Source organism: Panthera leo, chromosome C2 (assembly GCF_018350215.1).
Source record: "Panthera leo isolate Ple1 chromosome C2, P.leo_Ple1_pat1.1, whole genome shotgun sequence".
NCBI classification, from domain to species: Eukaryota; Metazoa; Chordata; class Mammalia; order Carnivora; family Felidae; genus Panthera; species Panthera leo.
This window is the reverse complement of record NC_056687.1, coordinates 95,355,759-95,374,774: the sequence shown is the minus strand read 5'-3', so window position 1 is coordinate 95,374,774 and position 19,016 is coordinate 95,355,759. Positions and strand designations below refer to the sequence as shown.

Here is a 19,016-nt window from a genome sequence, read left to right as displayed (position 1 = left end):
AACTTCCGCCCCCCCCCCCCCCCCCCCAGCACAGAGCCGGATGCAGGTCTCAAACCTACAGCGAGATCATGACCTGAGCTGAAACCAAGAGTCGGAGGCTTAACCGACTGAGCCACCCAGGTGTCCCTTAGCCTAATTCTATCATCCAATTCCTTTCTCCAGTTCAACGTGGCCTTGCAGTCAAGCTGAGTAAAATCTGGAGCTGAGGTTTTACTGTTTACATTAGTTAGATATAAAAAGTTGTTAGGTTTGGTCGTTTAAACTTATTGTTGAAAATTATAAAGTGGTCGGGGCGCCTGGGTGGCTTAGTCGGTTGAGCGGCTGACTTCGGCTCAGGTCATGATCTCACGGTCCATGAGTTCAAGCCCCGCGTTGGGCTCTGTGCTGACAGCTCGGAGCCTGGAGCCTATTTCGGATTCTGTGTCTCCCTCTCTCTGACCCTCTCCCGTTCATGCTCTGTCTCTCTCTGTCTCAAAAATAAATAAACGTTAAAAAATTAAAAAAAAAAAAGAAAATTATAAAGTGGCTGTGAATAACTTCGTATTGTCTGTCTACACGTTAAATGACTGTACTTTTCCTAGGTTAACGATGAAATCAGGATTCAAAAGAAGAATCAACCATACATTGCTTTAATTTGGATATATTTTCCCCTTTAATGTATTAAGTCAATTTGAAATGTGTATGTGATCTGTTAGCTCCTTCCACAGGCGGATGAGGCCACTGGCCCAGCTTCTTAAAGTCCAACCTGACTCATACCTTCCTCATTTCCCCAGTGCCTCCCCACCCAGAGAGAGCCAGCCAGTTTAGTTCGCTGTTCCAGTCTATCAGTGAGTAAGCCCTGACCACCTTCTCAGCATTACTGCTTACTGTTCCATATGTAAATCGTGCAGACAGCATAAGCTCCTGTCAAACTAGCTTCTTGCCTTCCCTTGAAGGAGGCACAGTACAGATTATTAGTCACAGTACAGATTACCAGCCAGTCTCCACCTTATGCGTGCTGTTTCTCCACTTGGCAAGCCTCTCCCCCATTTCTACCTGGCAGAATTCCGCCCATTCCACAAGGCTCAACACAAGGGCTGCATTCCCTATCATTTTTTTTTTCTCCAATGGAAGGAGGTCTTTTCCATACTTGAACTCCAATTTCACATTGTAATTCCCTCATCTCACCTGTAACCTTCACTATAGTTTTTATTTATATATCTTATATATCCTGATTTCCCTCATTTCTTATGCCATAGCACAGAATAAGGACTCCACAAAAAATTGTTGAATACATGACATTTCATTTTCCTTTCATCCATCTATTCATCCATCCATCTCATCATCAGATATTTATTGAGCATTCACTATATGCCAGGCACGTGTTTCTGACAAAATCTAAGTCTGAAGCTTATATGTGGGTTTCAATAGTCTATGCTATTCTCTACCCTCATGGGGAAAGATTTGTTGTTATCATGCAGAAGTATTTCTTCTTGTCATTACTAACAATTCCATTATTTTTCAAGTTGCCCCTCACCGGCAAATCTAGCAATGCACATAAAGATTTTGCGCTTGTGCACTAAACACACTTCTAGATTTGTCTTACCCTTTCTATCTCTATTTTTAATTTATCCAAACTCCTCACTTTTTTTTCGGTATTATATGTATTTTAATGGCCACCTCAAAATCCTTTTGAAATGAAGCAGAGTACCGATAAATAGAATACAATTACAAAAAAAAAAATCAAGTAATTGGTTCCAAACTACTAATTCACGCAATGAAACTTCCCTGGAAGAGCTTTTGCAGCAGAGAAGAATTCAATAAAATGTAGGTCTTCCTTGAACTCCATTCAAGAGGGCTAAGTTTCTTCAGTAATTATAAGGTGATCTCACTTTTAACATGACCCCAGAAAGTGGTCTTGCGGAAATTGTTAGGAAACACTAATAGAATCATTCTAGTCATTGACGGTATTTGAAACTGCATTCTGAAATCTGGGACCATTGCACAGAGGCTGGGAACAAAACATGTCAACTTACCTTAAGAAATCTTTTTCTATCATACTAAGTTTTTTGATTTATTTTTTTTTAAAACCAAGATTGCTAGGGAGATGACTAACTTTAGAGAAATGAAGAGGCCAGGATTAAGAAAAGAAGGAGATACCATTTGGGAGAAATGGCTCCAGAAAAAAGAGCAGCTCATAGGACCTTCACAAAATCTATATGCCAGTGGTGTTTACCGAAGCGTGCGTTCTCTCTCCTCATGCTGCAGAAATTTCGTACATCTGCCACCAGACTATTGTAACCTTAACACTCAACCCTCATAGTAAAAGGAAGCTCTTTCACCCATGTTAAGATTTTGTTATTTTGCATTCATATTTCTTTTGGGAAATTTTTAATGAATACAGCCCCATCCCATCTATCTGGATATCTCAGGCTTAGCACGTTATTATTTGATTTAGGCAGATTTGTTGAATCTCAAAACTAGTTCAGAACTTTGTATTCACAAAACATTCCTGATAATTAGCTTACGGTTCATTCCCATGACTATATTTCACAGACCAGCTACTGTATCTTTATGGTCAAGTGTAGGGGAGAGAAGACACGGCATTGCCATGCATCACGTTAAAATGACAGAATGACCTCAGGGAACCAGAAATCTGAACAATTAATACAGAAAAAGAAGATCTAGAAAATAGGAGTTGTTTGAATTTATTGGCGTACATTGGCTATGGGTGTGATACACAATTGACTTAAAAGCGTGTTAAAAAACTAGTTTCAGTTGACCTTTAATTTTAAGCCCAGTGCGCCATCCACGAGGACTCAGGCTTGGTGGTTTTGTCTGCGTTTGGCAGGCGTCAGAGCTGTGCCTTCCCTGAACTGGGAACCCCAAGGGCACAATGTTACACTTCTTTCCCTTCTCATCGCTTAGCCCTTGGTACTTTCTCAATCAGTGTTCACTGAGTGAAAAAATGGAATTTGCCTCTTCTTCAGAATCCTAAAGCATGCCAAGATGGCAGGAACCTCAACAGTTAAGAAAGAATACACTTCACATTAGTCGATGTATTCTGGAAAACTTTTGGCATAATGCTAGATCCGGGAGAGAGAGAGCACGAAATTTGCTATTTTGTCCCCCTTTCAGGAAACTCCCACAAAGATTTTAGCTCGACTGAAACTGTGCCTTCATGTTTTCGCATGCACATCTCAGTGCAGCCGTGGGAATCCCTGGAACCCAAGAGGAGAGATTAGAGGCCATGTGCTTTCTTCCTGCGGCACGTTCTCTCATCTAGGTTATTTCTGAGAAAATTCTTTTAGGAGCCCCTCTCATGGCCCAATTTAGACCTTACTGGGTCGGTGTTTCTCTGGGCTTCAGTGAATCCTGCTCTGGGAAATAACAGACAAAATACATGTCTAAAAGGGAGCTACTCCAGAAGAATAAGGTTCAGAGGTGAAATGTGATCTCTTGGAATGTGATTACCTAAGTAGCTGTGCTTTCACATCTTTGTTTTCAGAGGAGCCCCCACCAATCAAGTGGTTGCAAATCTCAACAAACTGCACAATTTATAATTTTGGAAATCTGAAATAGAATTTGCAATGTGATCTCACTGGCTGGGTCACTTCTCCTTGTAAAGATTTTTATCCGATTATAAAACAAACGGCCTACTTCTTCAAGGCATATTAGTGCCATGAAATCATGCTCCAACTTTGCCCTCTTTCATTATATCAGCAGGAGCTTAGGGGCTGGTAAAAGAAAAGGTATGACAGAGAGTTAATTTCTGCCAATGCCCTTCTGGCCTTCGCTGCAAGAGATGCTTGTTTAATTTCTTCCCGGGCACGTAAGTAGGCCTTTGATGGTGCTTCTCACCATGTTGTGGGGTCTGTGCGACTGCTTTATGGTAAATCTGAAACCTCTGGGGAAATGGTCTCAGAGTCCCTAACCTTTGCTGGTTCCTGAAGTTATAGTGTGGAGACTGAGAACCTTGGGGAATAAAAAGAAGCACGCGTCTTCTCCCATGAATTCGTTTTTGTGAGATCTGAGGACAAAGTGTTGCTGGCTGAGGAAGTGCTAGCACCCACCTGCCCACCCCCTGGGGAGCAGTCCTCAGCCCACCAGCGCTGAGAGGATCTTTGCCCTTGTGATCCCGGTGCCTGAAAAGCCTTCCTGTGCCCACACCCACCTGCTTTGGCACATCTCCAGGAGGAGCTGCAGCCTCGGTGTGGCCCAAGAAGTTAGCCCCTTGCTTCTGGGGTCTCAGTAAGAAGCAGAAGGATTCAACCAGCAAAGCAAAGGCCTGGGAAGCATTTGCTGCCATCAGCTCTGATGGTTGCACCTAAGATAGAATTTCTTGTAGCCTCCTGTTTAGTTTTTTTTTTTTTTTTACAAGGGAATCGGTGACGAAACCCAGGTTAGACCCTTCAACAGAACTATCCTGAAGAGCAAAAGTAGCAAATGAAGGGCTATGACTGGGGACTGACTCTGGGGGAAGGCTGGAGTTTTGAAATGAGAGCCAAAAAATGTTTTCACCCTCTAGCCCACAGGTTAAGTTACTGAAAAGAAATCACCATCGTGTCTACACATTTCTTGTGTGTTTACTCCTACTCTGGAGAGTAATCTAACTCATCATTTGCAATCAGGGCCTCTGAGTTCTGTTTGTGTTTGCTTTTGCTCTTTGCTTTGCTACTTGTCCGGGTGTTTGCCTTAGCATCTGACATCTGTTGGTAATAGAAGCCTTTGTCCTCGGCGGGCCCGCCCCAGTTCTCCTGGCTTTCGCCTTCGGTGGCGTAGGAGAAACCCTCCTCCACCGAGAAAGGGTCATCCACGTCGTAGCGCTGGTACGTGCTTTGGTGCAAGGCTTCTTCTCGAGCACTGATTTCCAGGGTGCTGTTCCAGATGCCATACCCAAAATAAATGAGCATACCTGCCGGGAGGGAAAGGCACAGGTGAATAAGCAGTTGCTTGGGGATCCATGGGACTAGCGGGGAGATCACTCAAATGGTGAAAGCAGGGCTAGGGGTGGATGTGTTTTCTTTCGTCTGCATAGTGTCTGGAAAAGACTCAAAGTGGGATATCTTGCATTAAGCAACCCTTATTCACAGCTTTCCCTAAAAAACTCCGAAGGTCTGACAACCCTGTCCCCACATTTCTATATGACAGTTTTAGCTGGAGGTGAGAACAGCTGCCGCTTCGGACAGAATGTGGGCTCTTTAGTCGCCTCTGTCCCCACGTCCCTGTTGACATCCAGCCCACTACACTCATGGAGGTGCCAACCAGGACTTTGAATTTTCCACCCTGGCTTAAATATTTATGGATCACCCACAGTGCGTCCCCAGCCTTCTTACAGTATTTTATTATCCCATGCCTCCACCAGGGGACTCCCTCTTTTATCTTACCATTGAGCAATGTGCATATATTGCCCTATGGTTTACCTTGACATTTTTCACTCACCAAAGGAGTATTATTATATTACTGCCACTCAGAGCTGTTTACTTTCTTCTGTGGGCTCTCAGAGTGTCTGGAGCATGCCACTGTTACGGCCCTGAGAACATCTATTGTGTGGTTATCTGCACAGGGTGGTTCTGTTTTATAGACTCTGCAGAAAACTGGCGCTTAATATTTGTTGCATGAAAGAATGAGAACTCCTGATGAGCATGAATTTTCCAGTGCAACCTCCTTACTTTGATGTCATTCCAAGCCAAGGAAAGAAACGTGTCTTCCTAATTGATAGGTAGCATTAATAAGGGCTAATGTTTCATTTCTATTATAATTTTTTTGAAATAACAAAATAGTTTGAGAAGCCCCGTTTTCCACCTTGAAAAGCTCATAAAGGCTCAGGGCCTGGAATGGGTGAGAACCATATCCCTGGGAGGTCATAGGGCATGATGATTAAGACTGTGAGCCATGGGTTCAAATCCTGCCTCCCATCACTATTAGCTGTGTAACCCTGGACCAGTTACTTAGCCTTTTTGTGCCTCAGTTTTCCCTTTTAGAAAACCATAAGATAGATACTGATAACTTGGGGTTGCCATGAGGATGGAATGAGATAAGCGGTGGCTTTCAACCCTGGCTTCACCTGGAGGGTCACCTGGGGAGTTTTTGAACCGCCCTTATACCCAAACACCACCCCTGGAGATTCTGATTTAATTGGCCTGTAATATGATCGAAGCATAGGTATGTTTTAAGGTTTCACAGGTGAGTCCAATGGTCAGCCAAGGCTGGGAATCCCTTAGCTCAGGAGTATAAACCTCCCGAGGCACATACTCCATTGCCGACTCTGGACACATTACGGCTTGGCCACTGGATGGCACTCTGTTATGCAACCCCCTTCCAGACCCCAGACACCCTCTTCCGAGTGGCATTAGCACCTTTGACTTTGCTAACACTGCAGGCATCTGTAGAGCTGTTTGCATAAAACCTTAAGGTCAAGTGTGCTTTCCTCTTTGGTACTTGAGAAATCCTTCTCCCTTTTGAATTTGAAGTGTGTCTTTTTAAGCTTGGATTTCTCCCTCCCTGTCTCAAATGACTTTCTCCTCACCCCTTCCCCCATCCCCCAGTGAAATCAACTTTCCAGGAGCCAAAGTAAGCAGAGATTTATAGTCCTAATTGGTAATAAATCCTGGAGTTAATCATTTGCAGATGTAGCTATTCTCAAATAGCAACTTCATTTTTCTGAGCACGGATCTTTACTCTTTCTTGTCTGGGGGCGGAGGGTGGCCACGGGGATATTTATCATCCTTGTGTAGCACAAGGCATCCAGACCACCTCTAAAATGGCCAGTATGCTGCAGCTTGAAGAATGCCTGTTTTGGAAGCATGTTTGAGATCTGAGAGTAAATTTCAGGAGACTAGGTGGGATCAACAGGCACACACCTTTTTTTTTTTTTTTTTTTTTTTTGGCCCAATTTTGCTTTTTTGTTATTTTTTGTCTTAGACATCAAGGCAGGTGTCAAATCTTGCCTCCTATTCCTGCTTGGTATCTATTATATCAATTTTTTCCATCTCTGATCCCCTTCTCAGACCCTATTTATAAGCAAATTATTTTCCTACTGAGCTTAATACCATTTCCCCCCCTTTTCCCTTTGCCCCTAAGTTTTCTGCTGTGCCATTACGTGGCTCATCATTCAAGCACTGGTTTGACATGTATTCCGACAGACCTTCCCATGCCCCCACCAGAATTTATGGAAATTCTCTAAGAGCCTCATAGAATCCTAGATATATAGAGCTGGGAAAGAGGCTGTGAATGAATGCAATACCTTCCCTTTACAGAAAAAGAAACAGGCTGAGGGCAGAACCAGCATCCTATATGGATAGAGAGAAGGCTCTTGCATACCCAGTCCTTCACACCTCTCCTCCGCAGGCTGGTGTATAGACTATGCATATCACAGTACATATTCAGTGAGAGGTTATGTCTAAAATAACAAAAAGGGGCACCTGGGTGGCTCAGTCGGTTGGGTGTCCGACTTCAGCTCAGGTCATGATCTCACGGTTCGTGAGTTCGAGCCCCGCGTCCGGCTCTGTGCTGACAGCTCAGAGCCTGGAGCCTGCTTCGGATTCTGTGTCTCCCTCTCTCTCCGTTTTTCCCCTGCTCGCTCTCTCTCTCTCTCTCTCAAAAATAAATAAAAATTAAAAAATTAAAAAAAAGAGGTTATGTCTACATTTGTTTGTAGACATTTGTTTGTTTGTTTGGGAATGGCTGAGTCTGAAGGAACGTGTGTGTGTGTGTGTGTGTGTGCATGAATGCATTGACTATGATTACTTTGAGAAAGCAACCTATGGAAATCTGCCATGTAAATATTTATGGGCCTTTTAATGTTTGCTCTACAATTTCAAAGGTGCATTATTTTGTCTTCTAAAATATATTTCAAATATGAGTGCTCTGAACCAAGAAGTGACTTGTGCATGCAGCCTGATGGAATATATGGTCAACCTGGGCAAAGGTCTGGTGTTCTGTCTGCCTTCATCCTTCTTTCTGGCTCTTGAGTAAATTCAAGAAAAGTGTTGTGAGGGGCGCCTGGGTGGCTCAGTAGGTTGAGCGCCTGACTCTTTATTTCGACTCAGGTCATGATCCCAAGGTCATGGGATTGAGCTCTGTGTCAGGATTTGCACTGAGCATGGAGCCTGCTTGGGATTCTCTCTCTCCCTGTCTCTCTGCCCCTTCCCCCCTTGTGTGAGCTCTCTCTCTCTGTCTCTAAAAAAAATAATAATAAAAAAAGAAAAGTGATGTGAAGCACTGAGGATTGAATAAAAGGGAAAATGTAGGTGGACAAAGAAACAGGAACAAAGGAAGTGAGGAAGGGGGGGTAGAAGGGAGGTAGAGAGAGAGAGAGAGAGAGGAGAGAAGCGTGTACTACCATCTGTCACACATAAACAAAGGCTTTGTGTCGGAGGAGTAAACAGAGCTGCTAAAAGCCTCCTGTGTAGAAGCAGGGTGTTTTGTTTCTGCTCCTTTCTTCAGCTGGCTTACAAAACTAAGCATGAGGTAGTTTCTGAAAAGTCTGTGGGGATTCTGGGAATTCTGAATCATCTAAACTGAACTTCGCACAACACCTCCGGGTGCTGAGGTCCTAATGATACATTCGTTATGTTGCGCCTTTCCCCCAAGAAGCTCAAAATGTTATACATATGTTATCCTGTTTAGATCCCTCCTTGCCTGTTGAGGAGTGTGTGTGAGTGTGTGTGAGTGTGTGTGGCCGGGAGTGGGAAGGTTGCGATTACGTGCGTCGCGCAGACAGGAAAGTTGGGCACGGGACAAAATAAGAGATTTTGCACAGCAACATGGTTAGTGGTTGGACTGTGGATCCTTCGGGGTCTCTCCGTGTCCTGATCCAGGGTGCTTCTGTTATTTCTCTCACCTGCCAGGGCTATAGACTGATTGCAGTCAATCTTGCTTAACTTTTTAGTTTGAAGAATTTCAAACATATATCAAAGTGGAGAGAATAGTATAAAAAACCCCATATAGTCATCACTACTTTGCTCCTGACATCCACCCACTGCTCCCTTCTCAGGTTATTTTGAAACAAATCCCTTCCATCCTATGCTTCACCTGTAAATAAATAAGTACGTATATTTAAAATAGCATTCTTCTTTAAATGTTCATTTATTTGTTTTGAAAGAGAGAGTGCAAGCAGGGGAGAGGGAGAGGGAGAATCCCAAGCAGGCTCCACACTCAGCATGGAGCCCAATGCAGGGTTAGGTCCCACAAGATTGAGATCATGAGATCACGACCTGAGCCGAAATCAAGAGTTGGATGCTCAACTGACTGAACCACCCAGGTGCCCCTAAAATAGACTTCTTAAAAATACTTTACTTACTATCATTATCACATCTAAAAACTAATAATAATTCCCTAAGATTATCTGATATGCAGAAGTATTAACATTTCCCTGAATTATTGTGCATGTGGGGGAAATACTCTTTACCGTATGAGGCTATAGACTTACTCCAATGATGCTATCACTGCTTGATAGAGTTTTGGGGCACTGTTATTCAAGTCATCACTGGGGCTGGCATCATATTCTTTTGCAAACCGTTACAGATGGCAAAGTTAATCTTTTGAGAGAGGATTCGCTTTTGGCCTAAGCCAGAAGTCATTTGGAATGAACCCTTAAGAATGAGACGGCTAATTGACATTTGCATATTTAATCCTGCTGTGTCTTAAAAACTTAGATCCATTGCTTTGTAGTTACACGTCTTATATCTGTGATAAATGAAAGGCAGGGGTGATGTTAAAAATCAGAGGGGGGTTAGCTCTTCTGTTGCCGTAGGGTCTTGGAAGCCCCCCTGGTGGGCTGGAGTTATTTTTTTAGGGAGAGGAGAAGCTCAGGGCAGCAACAAGTTAGCAGCAGGCACAGAAGGGTTTCAGTATTTTAAAAAACAGACATGGCTGTACCGGGCACATGAGCTGAATGCCAGCCCTGGTCAAAGGTAATGGCCATGAGTCCCGCAAAAGGCTGTTTGCAGCGAAGGGAAATATTCATTCAAAAGGAGGCATTGGCTTTTCTTTCAGACAGAAATTCCCTGGTGGAGAATGTGCCCAGGAGAGGTTCACACTAGACAAGATGAGGAATCACTCCTTCAGCAATTTAGTGGGCTTTATTAATGTAGTAGAATACTTTGTGATCATAAAGCCCTTTGTAGAAAATACTTCCTCGTCTATCATCCCAGAGAGGTTAAGAACTGGTTAATAAGTCAGTGATTGAAAAGGCACTGGAACTTTCATCTGTTGGGTCTAAACTGATGGCTGTGCCCATCCCACCCGGGCACCTCCAGGGAAGGTTTAGAAATGCCAAGCCTGCCTTCAGATGCTGGGACAAACAACAACTTACTCTACTTGTGTTGCTCCATTTGTGCAAACTAAGCAAATGGCGCCAAACCTACAAATGAGGGGGTAGGAGGAAGGGGGTGTCTCTGGATCATATGGGGAAAACCTAGCACAAAACCTCAAGTCTGAAAAGAGACTGGGTGACCTGGAGATAGACAGCAGCAGCAGATTTCTAACCTTACGGGCCCAAAGTCTGGCTGAGGAGCAGATGTTGGATCTCTAGAGTCCCCTGGGGGCTTCCTGTCCTCTGTAGGCAGCAACAAGGCTCAGGGCCAGATGAGGTGGGCCACCTGACCTCAGGCTGGGTGGAGCTACCTCTTCCTGGGGTGCACTTTCCAGCAGGAAGCCCTGCCCGCGGCAGATAACTGAGGCACTTTGTTATGCCCAGAGGCTTTTTTATTTTTACTGCTCTGGGATCGACTTCCCAAAACAGACATTTGCCAAGGCAGAAATGAAAACTAAATGGTAATGAGAAGGTGGCCTCCCCACCCACTGCCATCCCTACCAACTCCTGCTTTGCTAGTTAGTTTTTAAAATACCACCAGAGGGGCGCCTGGGTGGCTCAGTTGGTTAAGCATCTGACTCCTGATTTTGGCTTAGGTCGTGATCTCACAATCGTGAGATCGAGCCCCGCATCAGGCACTGTGCTGGGCATGGAGTCTGCTTAAGATTCTGTCTCTCCCTCTCCCTCTGCCCCTCTCCAGCTCTCTCTCTCTCTCTCTCTCTCTCTCCCCCCCCCAAAAAAAAATACCACCGCAAGCCCATTGATTATAATAACAGTAAGGTTTGTTTAAGATGGTGTGGCCAGGAAGAGCAGGCTTGGATTGAATGGGGGGTTGGGGGGGGGGTGTAGAAATTCTCTTCCTGGCCCTGCTATTGATCAAATACAAAGTCACATTACTTTATGCCTCAGTTTCCCATCTGCAAAATGGAACTGGGGACTTATTTTATTTGAGGGGTATAATGGCCATGAAACAGAATGCAATCTTATTAAAGAATATTTTAAAAAATCCAGTAATGCAAGCCAGTAATGCCACTTCTAACTCAGCAGAAACCCAAGGGAGATATGTTCATGTGTCCACCAAAAACATGTACAAGAATGTTCACAGCAGCTCTATCTGTAATAGCCCCAGAGTAGAAGCAAGTTAAATGTCCACAGGCACTAGAATGGATAAGTCCACTGTGGCATATTATTATCACAGTGGAATGCCAGCCGGGTAAGGAGAGTGAACGAACTAAAACCACAAGCAACGACATGGATGAGTCTTACAAATATAATGCTGAGGGAAAGATGCCCAGTGCCCACTCTTTCATGGCTCTAAGTGTGTTCCAGGGACTCTGTTCACACCTGCTCCGGGGCCCTTCGTCTCTGCCATGGCCATCTCTCCCTTCCTTCTTTTGTCTCAAAGGACAGCCGATATTGTGGCTGCTGCTGGGTGCAGAGCCATGGTATCACCCGGCCCTTTTCTCCATGCATAGCCCTGCCCGGCATAGCCCCTCTGCCAGCAGGCAGCCTGGACTGTAGCAGGACCCCCCTCCCCCCTTCCCCTGCTTCTTGGAATTGCGCTGCTCCTCTTGCCATCCTCGCCCTGGCCTTCATGAGTTTTATTTTGCCCTTTTGAGCATGATTTATTTGTCGAAGTTGCCAATTGTTTTCTCCTTTGCCTACAAGGAGAATTTCAAGCTGATTTATGGGACATATCCTCAGGAATTGATTTATCTTGGTGTCCTCTCTGCTCCCCATTCAAGGCCCCCCTCTTCTCCTCCTCTTCCCTACACGACAATGGCTGCTTTGAGTCAATTTCCAACAGGGTTTTCAAATGATACTGCAGGTAAAGACCACAGCTGTGTTTTCCCTTTGGAAACCATGTTTTAGTCCAGGATTTACGAAGCTCATTGCCAGATTAGTGTCTGTTCTCTAAATCTATAGATGAGAATTTGGTTTTTCTCTGAGGGGCTTAAAAAATTCCAGGTGAGAACTTGGCAGCCCTCAGGGTGAGGGGGCCCACGTGCTGGTTCACCCGATGATTATTTTATACTCAGGTCCCACAGGGAACAGTAGACCTGGAAAGTACTGCCGTATAGTCTCATCACTGGTAACTGCTAGTTTCAGGCTCCCTGAGACTCTGCCCAACACTTCGAGGTGTTCTTTTACAAAACCTCATCAGCCGAGAGAAAAGGAACAGGAAGTCTGATCTGTGCTCATTTTGCTGGGGATTATCAAACATTTGCTGTGCGTGTTACTTCTCTTGTCTGAAGGAAAAGAAACAAGTGCTGAGTAATCTTGCTGGGACTTGGGCCTTATTTTATTCAGTGAGTCGTGCTCATCCAAAGGTTCAGAGCTTAGCAAAACATTGTTAGAAAAATGCTGTGATTAAGATTCATCTAGAGAAGGCTGGTTAAAAAGATATGCCCGAGAAGATGATCGAGTTATGACTCAGCCTAACTATGTAAATCTCGTTTTTAAAAAGTAGCTAATGTTTCATAAGAAGCTCCGCTTAAAATATCTCTACTGTTCTCCCCAAGAAAGTTATACTATGAATAACAAAATAAAAATCTGACATCTTGGAGACTCAGAAGTTTAGAGATGGGATAATTAGTCTATGAGATCACTGAAAATTGTATAAGCCAATTTGGGGTTGTTTGATGGATATATTTTATATGTGCAAAAATTTGTTTTTGAAAAACAGGGAGTTTTTATAATTAAATTATTTGCCTTGCTTGCTAATATCTTCTTATTCTTCTCTCTAGACCAGTCCTTGTCACATTTGAGCATGCATCAGAACAATGTGTAGGGTTTGTTAAAACCTAAATTGCTCTCAGAGATTTTGACTTGGCAGGTCTGGGATGGGGTTTAAAATCTCACTTTTAACCTGTTCCATGTATGATGCTCCTGGTCTGGGACCACACTTGGAGAACCACTGTTCTAGATCATTGTAAACCTGCCCGCACATTAAAATTCCCTGAGGATCTTAAAAAAAAAAAAAAAATACCCAGTGCTTGGCTGCACCAGACCAATTAAATCAGAAAATCTCTGAGATCCTGGGTATAGAATATTTCAGGAGCAGCTCGGGTGATTCTGATGTGTAGTCAGGATGGAGACTGTTTGTTCTAGGCAGAAATTACTCAGGGACCATTTCTCAAAGACCACGATGCTAAAGCAGTTAGTTGCCAGCAGCTGGATGCGAGCTGTGAGCTCCTGTGTCCTCTGCCTGGCCAACTCCAGGCTGCGTAGTGGCACCCTCCCATGTCGTGGAGTATCAATTTCTGGAGCGAGTTTGAAGTTTATGCTATCAGCAAGATTACAAAAGGCTCTCTGGGAGTTTTCTTCTGCCTGATAACTGGGAGGGCAGCCTGAGTCAGAACAGGTTCATGCTGTACTTTGGCATGTGATAGCTAGTCTGGGCGACAATGAATCATTTTAGATTTTAAAGAGAAAGGCAGGGAAGAAATAATTCTTATTACTTTCTGCAATATTTTCTTATTTAAGCCCCAAACAGCAACCAGAAGAAGACGAGTAGAATTAATCTGCATTTTTACAGATGGGTAAACTGAAACCCAAAGGAGCTAAGTGAACTTCCCAAGGTCACAAGACACAGAGGTGGCGGAACTGTGATTTGAACCTGGGCTGTTTGACTCCAAAGGCAAGGGTCCCTGCCACCTTACCATGTTTGCAGAGTGCCTCTGGTGCTCCAGAAACCATAGATTTAGTGCAGAACTGGTGACGTAATTTACGGGCCCCAGTGTGAAATGAAACCATAGAGCCCCTTGTTAAAAAGTTGTTAAGAAAAAAAAGGTTGTTAAGAATTCAAGAAAGCAGCAGCAGAGCATTAGGCCAAATGTGGGGTCCTATGCGCCCATGGAGCAAAGTGTTATTTTCTCATTGGAAGAGTAATCATAGAGAAGTATTTATTAAGCACATGCTGTGTGCCAGGCACAGAGGACATAGTGCTAAACACCCATATTCCTATATCAAGGAGTGGATGGGACCTCAGGGCTATCAATTTGTATAGGGAAATAAAGGCAGTGACTAAGGAACTTTAAAATCAGTTTTCACTTAAACATCCCTCTCAAGTTACCATGAGCACTGATCTCCAACCATTTCATGAACATCAGTAGTTGTTGGATATAATAAACGTGTAATGTGAATGTAATATAAATCAATCACAAAGGAAAATGAAAAATCTTGGGACAGGGGCAGGGCTTTTTGAAGGCAATAAAGGTGAATTTAGAGAGAGAACCTCTGATTTACACCCAAAGTTGTGGACAGTTGAAGTCCTAGCAGAACTGTATCAGTTGTCAACAAAGAGAAAATCAGTTAAGATTGATGGCGTGATGTGTGCTTTCCAAGAGAATGACTAGAATATCGAAGGATGATGAAAGAATCTTGAGAGAAAACGAAAAACTCTTGAATATCTTATAAAAGTCAATATGAAGTGAGGGATGGTAAATGGTATAATCTAGTCGGAAAAATTATGCCAAAATCCACACTTAATTCATACTTTGCTCGTTTAAAATATTAAGGCATGATTGGTATTTTACTTTAATTTTGTCAAATATAAGAAAAGTAATTCTTCCGTAACTTTCAGTTTCATAATTTTCAGTTTCTAAAATAGAATTCCAGTCAACCTTTTTCACTCTAATTTTTACTGTGTTATTTATGTCCCTTTATTATGTGGATTCATTTTACTGAATGACTGTTTATATTTCTATAAAATTTATTTATATTTTTAATTAATGACTTTTTATGGAATTAATTATCCATAAAAAGAATGTCCAGTAATAGTATTCAATGAAGTGATGGATTGATTAGCATCATTCTTCAGAACCAACGGCCAAGACCATAATAGGCAGAAAGGGCACAACTGGCTTTATTGACTCTAATGCAGAGAGCAAGGGTGCATAGAACAAGCCAGACTTCTCTTGCAATGGAGATGCCTAGTCCAGCTAGGAGGTAATTTTGGGATAAGCCTGTTTAAGGCCTTGAGAGGGAATTCTCCAGGCGTCAAAGGAAATTGCTTACCCACAAAGCACCAGACTGCAAACCGGATCCATGTGATGGTGGAGAGCTTTAGCATGAGATAAATGTTCACCAGCATGGCAAAGGCAGGCACGAAGGGGAGGCAGGGAGCCATGTAGGGTAGCTTTTTGGGGTTCTCTGGTTGCTGCAGGATCACAAACACCAGGGCGCCGATCAGCAGCACCATCAGAACAACCAGCAGGATGGCCCACCAGCTCCGCTCTGAGATGTGGTCGGAACCAAAGATGAGGAAGGAGCAGAAGATGAACATGAGGATGAAGAGCAGGAGCACGCAGATGGTCACCGTGTGCCCTGTAGCTGCTGTGGGCCGGTCCATTTTGCCTGGAAGGCCCAGCCGGATCCTCATGGTGTAGTAGCGGGGCCCGATCAGCTTCTTTAACTTGATGAGATAAATGTTTTCAGATTCGTCGGCTTCGATGCCTGTGGTCATGTCCACAGTGCCGTAGTTGGGATGGTTCACATTGTAGGTTGACTTGTCCGACTTGCCTATGAGCATCTCGTTGTCTCCCAGGGATGGTAGGTTCTTGGCCCCGCATGTGTTGGTGGCTGGGCCAGAAAACTCTTCCCCTTCACTCACAGGAGAACAAACTTCCTTCTCACAGTCCGCCAGGATGCCCTCCTTCTTCTTTGTGTGCTCCTGGGACAAGAACTTGACAAAACCATCAATGTCACTCTCTGGTTGGTATCGAAGGAGCAAGACGCAGACAGAGACCAAGGTGTAGGCAAGGAGTGTGCCGATGGACATCATCTCTATTAGGTCTTTCAGGCTGACTAATAACGAGAGGAGAGCTGCTAGGAACCCCGATACAATGCAGGCCACCACTGGTGTCTCTGTGTAGGTGCTCACGTGAGCCAGGAACCTGGAGGGACGGGCAAGCAGAGGGTTAACAGTGAGCTACAGATGGTGACTGACTCTAACACGGCTTAAGTCCACCTGGTCCTGCTCCTCCAATGTACTTCTGGAGTCACTGCTTTGAATACAGTTATTCCTACTGCAGGATTTGGTTTCTGGAATACAATTTAAAAATAATTTACTTTGATGCCTTGGTTTTGAGGCAAACTTCTTTATTAAAGTTCCTACTTCATTATGCGATGTGAAGGGACGACTGAATTTAGGAAGCATGTTAGAAATCTGAATCGAAGTGCAAGCTTTGCTGGGAAGGAGTGATATGTGGAACATGCATACACCTCCTTGGGGTCCCCTAAACCTGTGTTACCTAAAATATGGTCAGTCCGTGGACCAGCAGCATCAGTATCACCTTGGAGCTTATTGGAAATGCACATATTCAGGTATCACCAGAGACCTCCTACATCAGAACCTCTGGACATGGGGCCTAGCAAACTATGCTTTAAAAAACCTCCAGAGGATTCTGATTTATACCAAAGCTTGAGAAGCATTGCTGTACAACAAAAGTGCAGAAGTTTAGTTGGCAAAATAGCGCAATAACTCAGAACATGTGCTCATAAAAGCAGCCCCAATCCAGCCACTTACCAACTGGAGAAGACCAACAAAGGTGAATGAATGACAGGTGCCTCTTTAGCAGTTCCTGTGGGCCTTAAGCAGGTTCCTGCTCTCCTCCTCCCTCTCCTCCTAATCTGCCCTCCTCCCACCTCTTCCATTTCTCTTTTATTTTCGTCTTTCACATATGACTGACTATCAGCTGCCTTTGGAGCTCCAGCATCTTTCCTCTTTGACAGCAGAAAAACCTTTTGGGTGTCTGAAGTTGTAACATCTCCGCCACACTCAGCCTCTTCTTGATCTGTCCAGCTCCCCAAACATGGCAACTCTGACCTGGTGATGACTTCAGGGGGTATGCAGGGGAAATGGAGCAGAAGATGACAGCTGGTGGCAGAGAGGAAGTCCCTGAGCTGGATCCCCCCCACCATACCCCTGAGCGCTCCTTGACCTCCATGCTTTACACCTTGCTTTGTGTATTTGAAGAATGCCTTCCCTGCAAGCCCCTCATACAGTGGGCACTGGGAACCGAGAGATGGGCCACATTTCCTTGGGGCAGATTGACCACTTCATGGCCAATGTAGGGGGCTGGAAGCCAATATATTGGAGTGCTTGAAAATCCTGTCTTTGGAGTCAGACAGTCATGGATTCAAATCCCGGCCTCCCCTCAGCAGCTGGGGGGTTGGGGTAAGTGTTTTTGCCTTTCTAAGTATACTCATCTACTATATTTGTCTGCAAAACAGGGTTATTGTGACAACTACATGGGATCTGTATACAAAGCACCCAGGGTACACATATGTTCAATGAATGGTAGTTATTGTTGCTACTGTTATTAGGTTCTGTTCAGATGGTCTTATACTCCCTGTGATGGTAGCTTTTAATGTTTTCACCTTCAGAGGGGCTGTGGAGAGATGGTCAGTACCTCACCTCAATGTGAGGGCAGGCCTAAGATGTCCCTGGGAGGGGTCCTTCCTTCTGGAAGTCACTCAGTGCAGCAGTTTGACACCCACAATCTTCACAAAGCAACACACAGTGTCAAACAAGAGGGGAGGGGCAGTTAGGGGGAGTATACCAGTTTGTGCTAGATTGGGAGACCCAGAGTCAAACTGAGGGGCTGTTATGGGGCTTACGTTCTTTTCGCTCAAACTCTTTATTAGGATATATGACAAATTCCATCGTCTATGTGACATACACGCACATCAAAATTATAGTCAGGCTGACTGCGGGTGACATTCTCCCTGGACAGGCATGGCAGAGCAGCATTAATTTCATAAAGCATAGTCCTTACCTGAAAAGGAGCCCATCACCAGCCATGGCGTAAATGACCCTTGGCATTGGGAAGAGAGAGCCCAGCAAACTGACTGTCAGTCCTGCAACTGACCCGATGGCTACTACGAATTTTGCAGCATAGAACCCATGAGCCACAAACATCTCCATGAGTGGGGATTCCGTGTCGATGGCGTAGAATGGCACCATCAGAGTTAAGATTATGCTCACCTGTTGAAACAAGAGAAAACATGGCTGGAGGTGGAGAGGACTGACAGCATGGATGGATGTCCCATAGGAGAGCGAAGAGGCCTGGACTTTGGATTTGTCACTTCTTGGCATGTGCCCTTAATTTAGACCAGTCATTTTGCATCTGGACCTCTTGGTCTCAGTATTTTCTCCTCACATTAGAATTTAGTGGACTTGACAAGACGGTCCTCAATATCTCTCTCAGGCTTTCATATCTGAGGAATAAGTATGCAGGTATCTAAGCCCCACAACAGCAGAACTACACTGACAGTTCAATGAAGGGCAGATACCATCACATGGAAGGAACTGGAGCCAAAGGTGCTGGAGCCAGGACCTGGCAGTGGCCGCGAGCACCCTGCCCACATGGGCAGGACTCTCATTTCCTTTATACTTTCAGGATCCTATATGGTCTTAAATGTATTCTCCCGTTCACTCTGAAAATCAGAGATAAAAACTCCAAAGATAAGTGATCACAGGTCCATAGCCAGTTAACAGGGGGCACCCATATGAGGACTAGATTTCCATTTCCTCTCTGTAGCTCAGCGCCAGGAGCCAGGCAGCCCACAAATGAAGGCATCAGGATGGAACCCGGTCCTACTCTGGGGTTGTAAGACTACTGTGGCTTTGCTTAGCCAGGAATCACTTGGCTCCTAGGACCCATCTTCCTTCATATGTCATAAATCGGCCATAACAACCCTCCCTCCATGGCCC

The 19,016-nt window shown here is 44.4% G+C and overlaps 1 protein-coding gene across 1 annotated transcript in view; it reads right to left on the bottom strand.

The window, feature by feature from the left end:
• Positions 1-1,813: 1,813 nt before the first annotated feature.
• SLC7A14 (solute carrier family 7 member 14) overlaps positions 1,814-19,016 on the bottom strand; it is a 111,113-nt gene continuing 93,910 nt past the window's right edge. The window contains exons 6-8 of the mRNA XM_042956028.1: positions 18,079-18,287; positions 15,317-16,194; positions 1,814-4,894 (exon numbers count right to left, since the gene is read on the bottom strand). Of these exons, the coding sequence (XP_042811962.1) occupies positions 4,572-4,894; positions 15,317-16,194; positions 18,079-18,287 (1,410 nt within the window). The 3' untranslated portion in view covers positions 1,814-4,571. The remainder of the gene's footprint in view (positions 4,895-15,316; positions 16,195-18,078; positions 18,288-19,016) is intronic.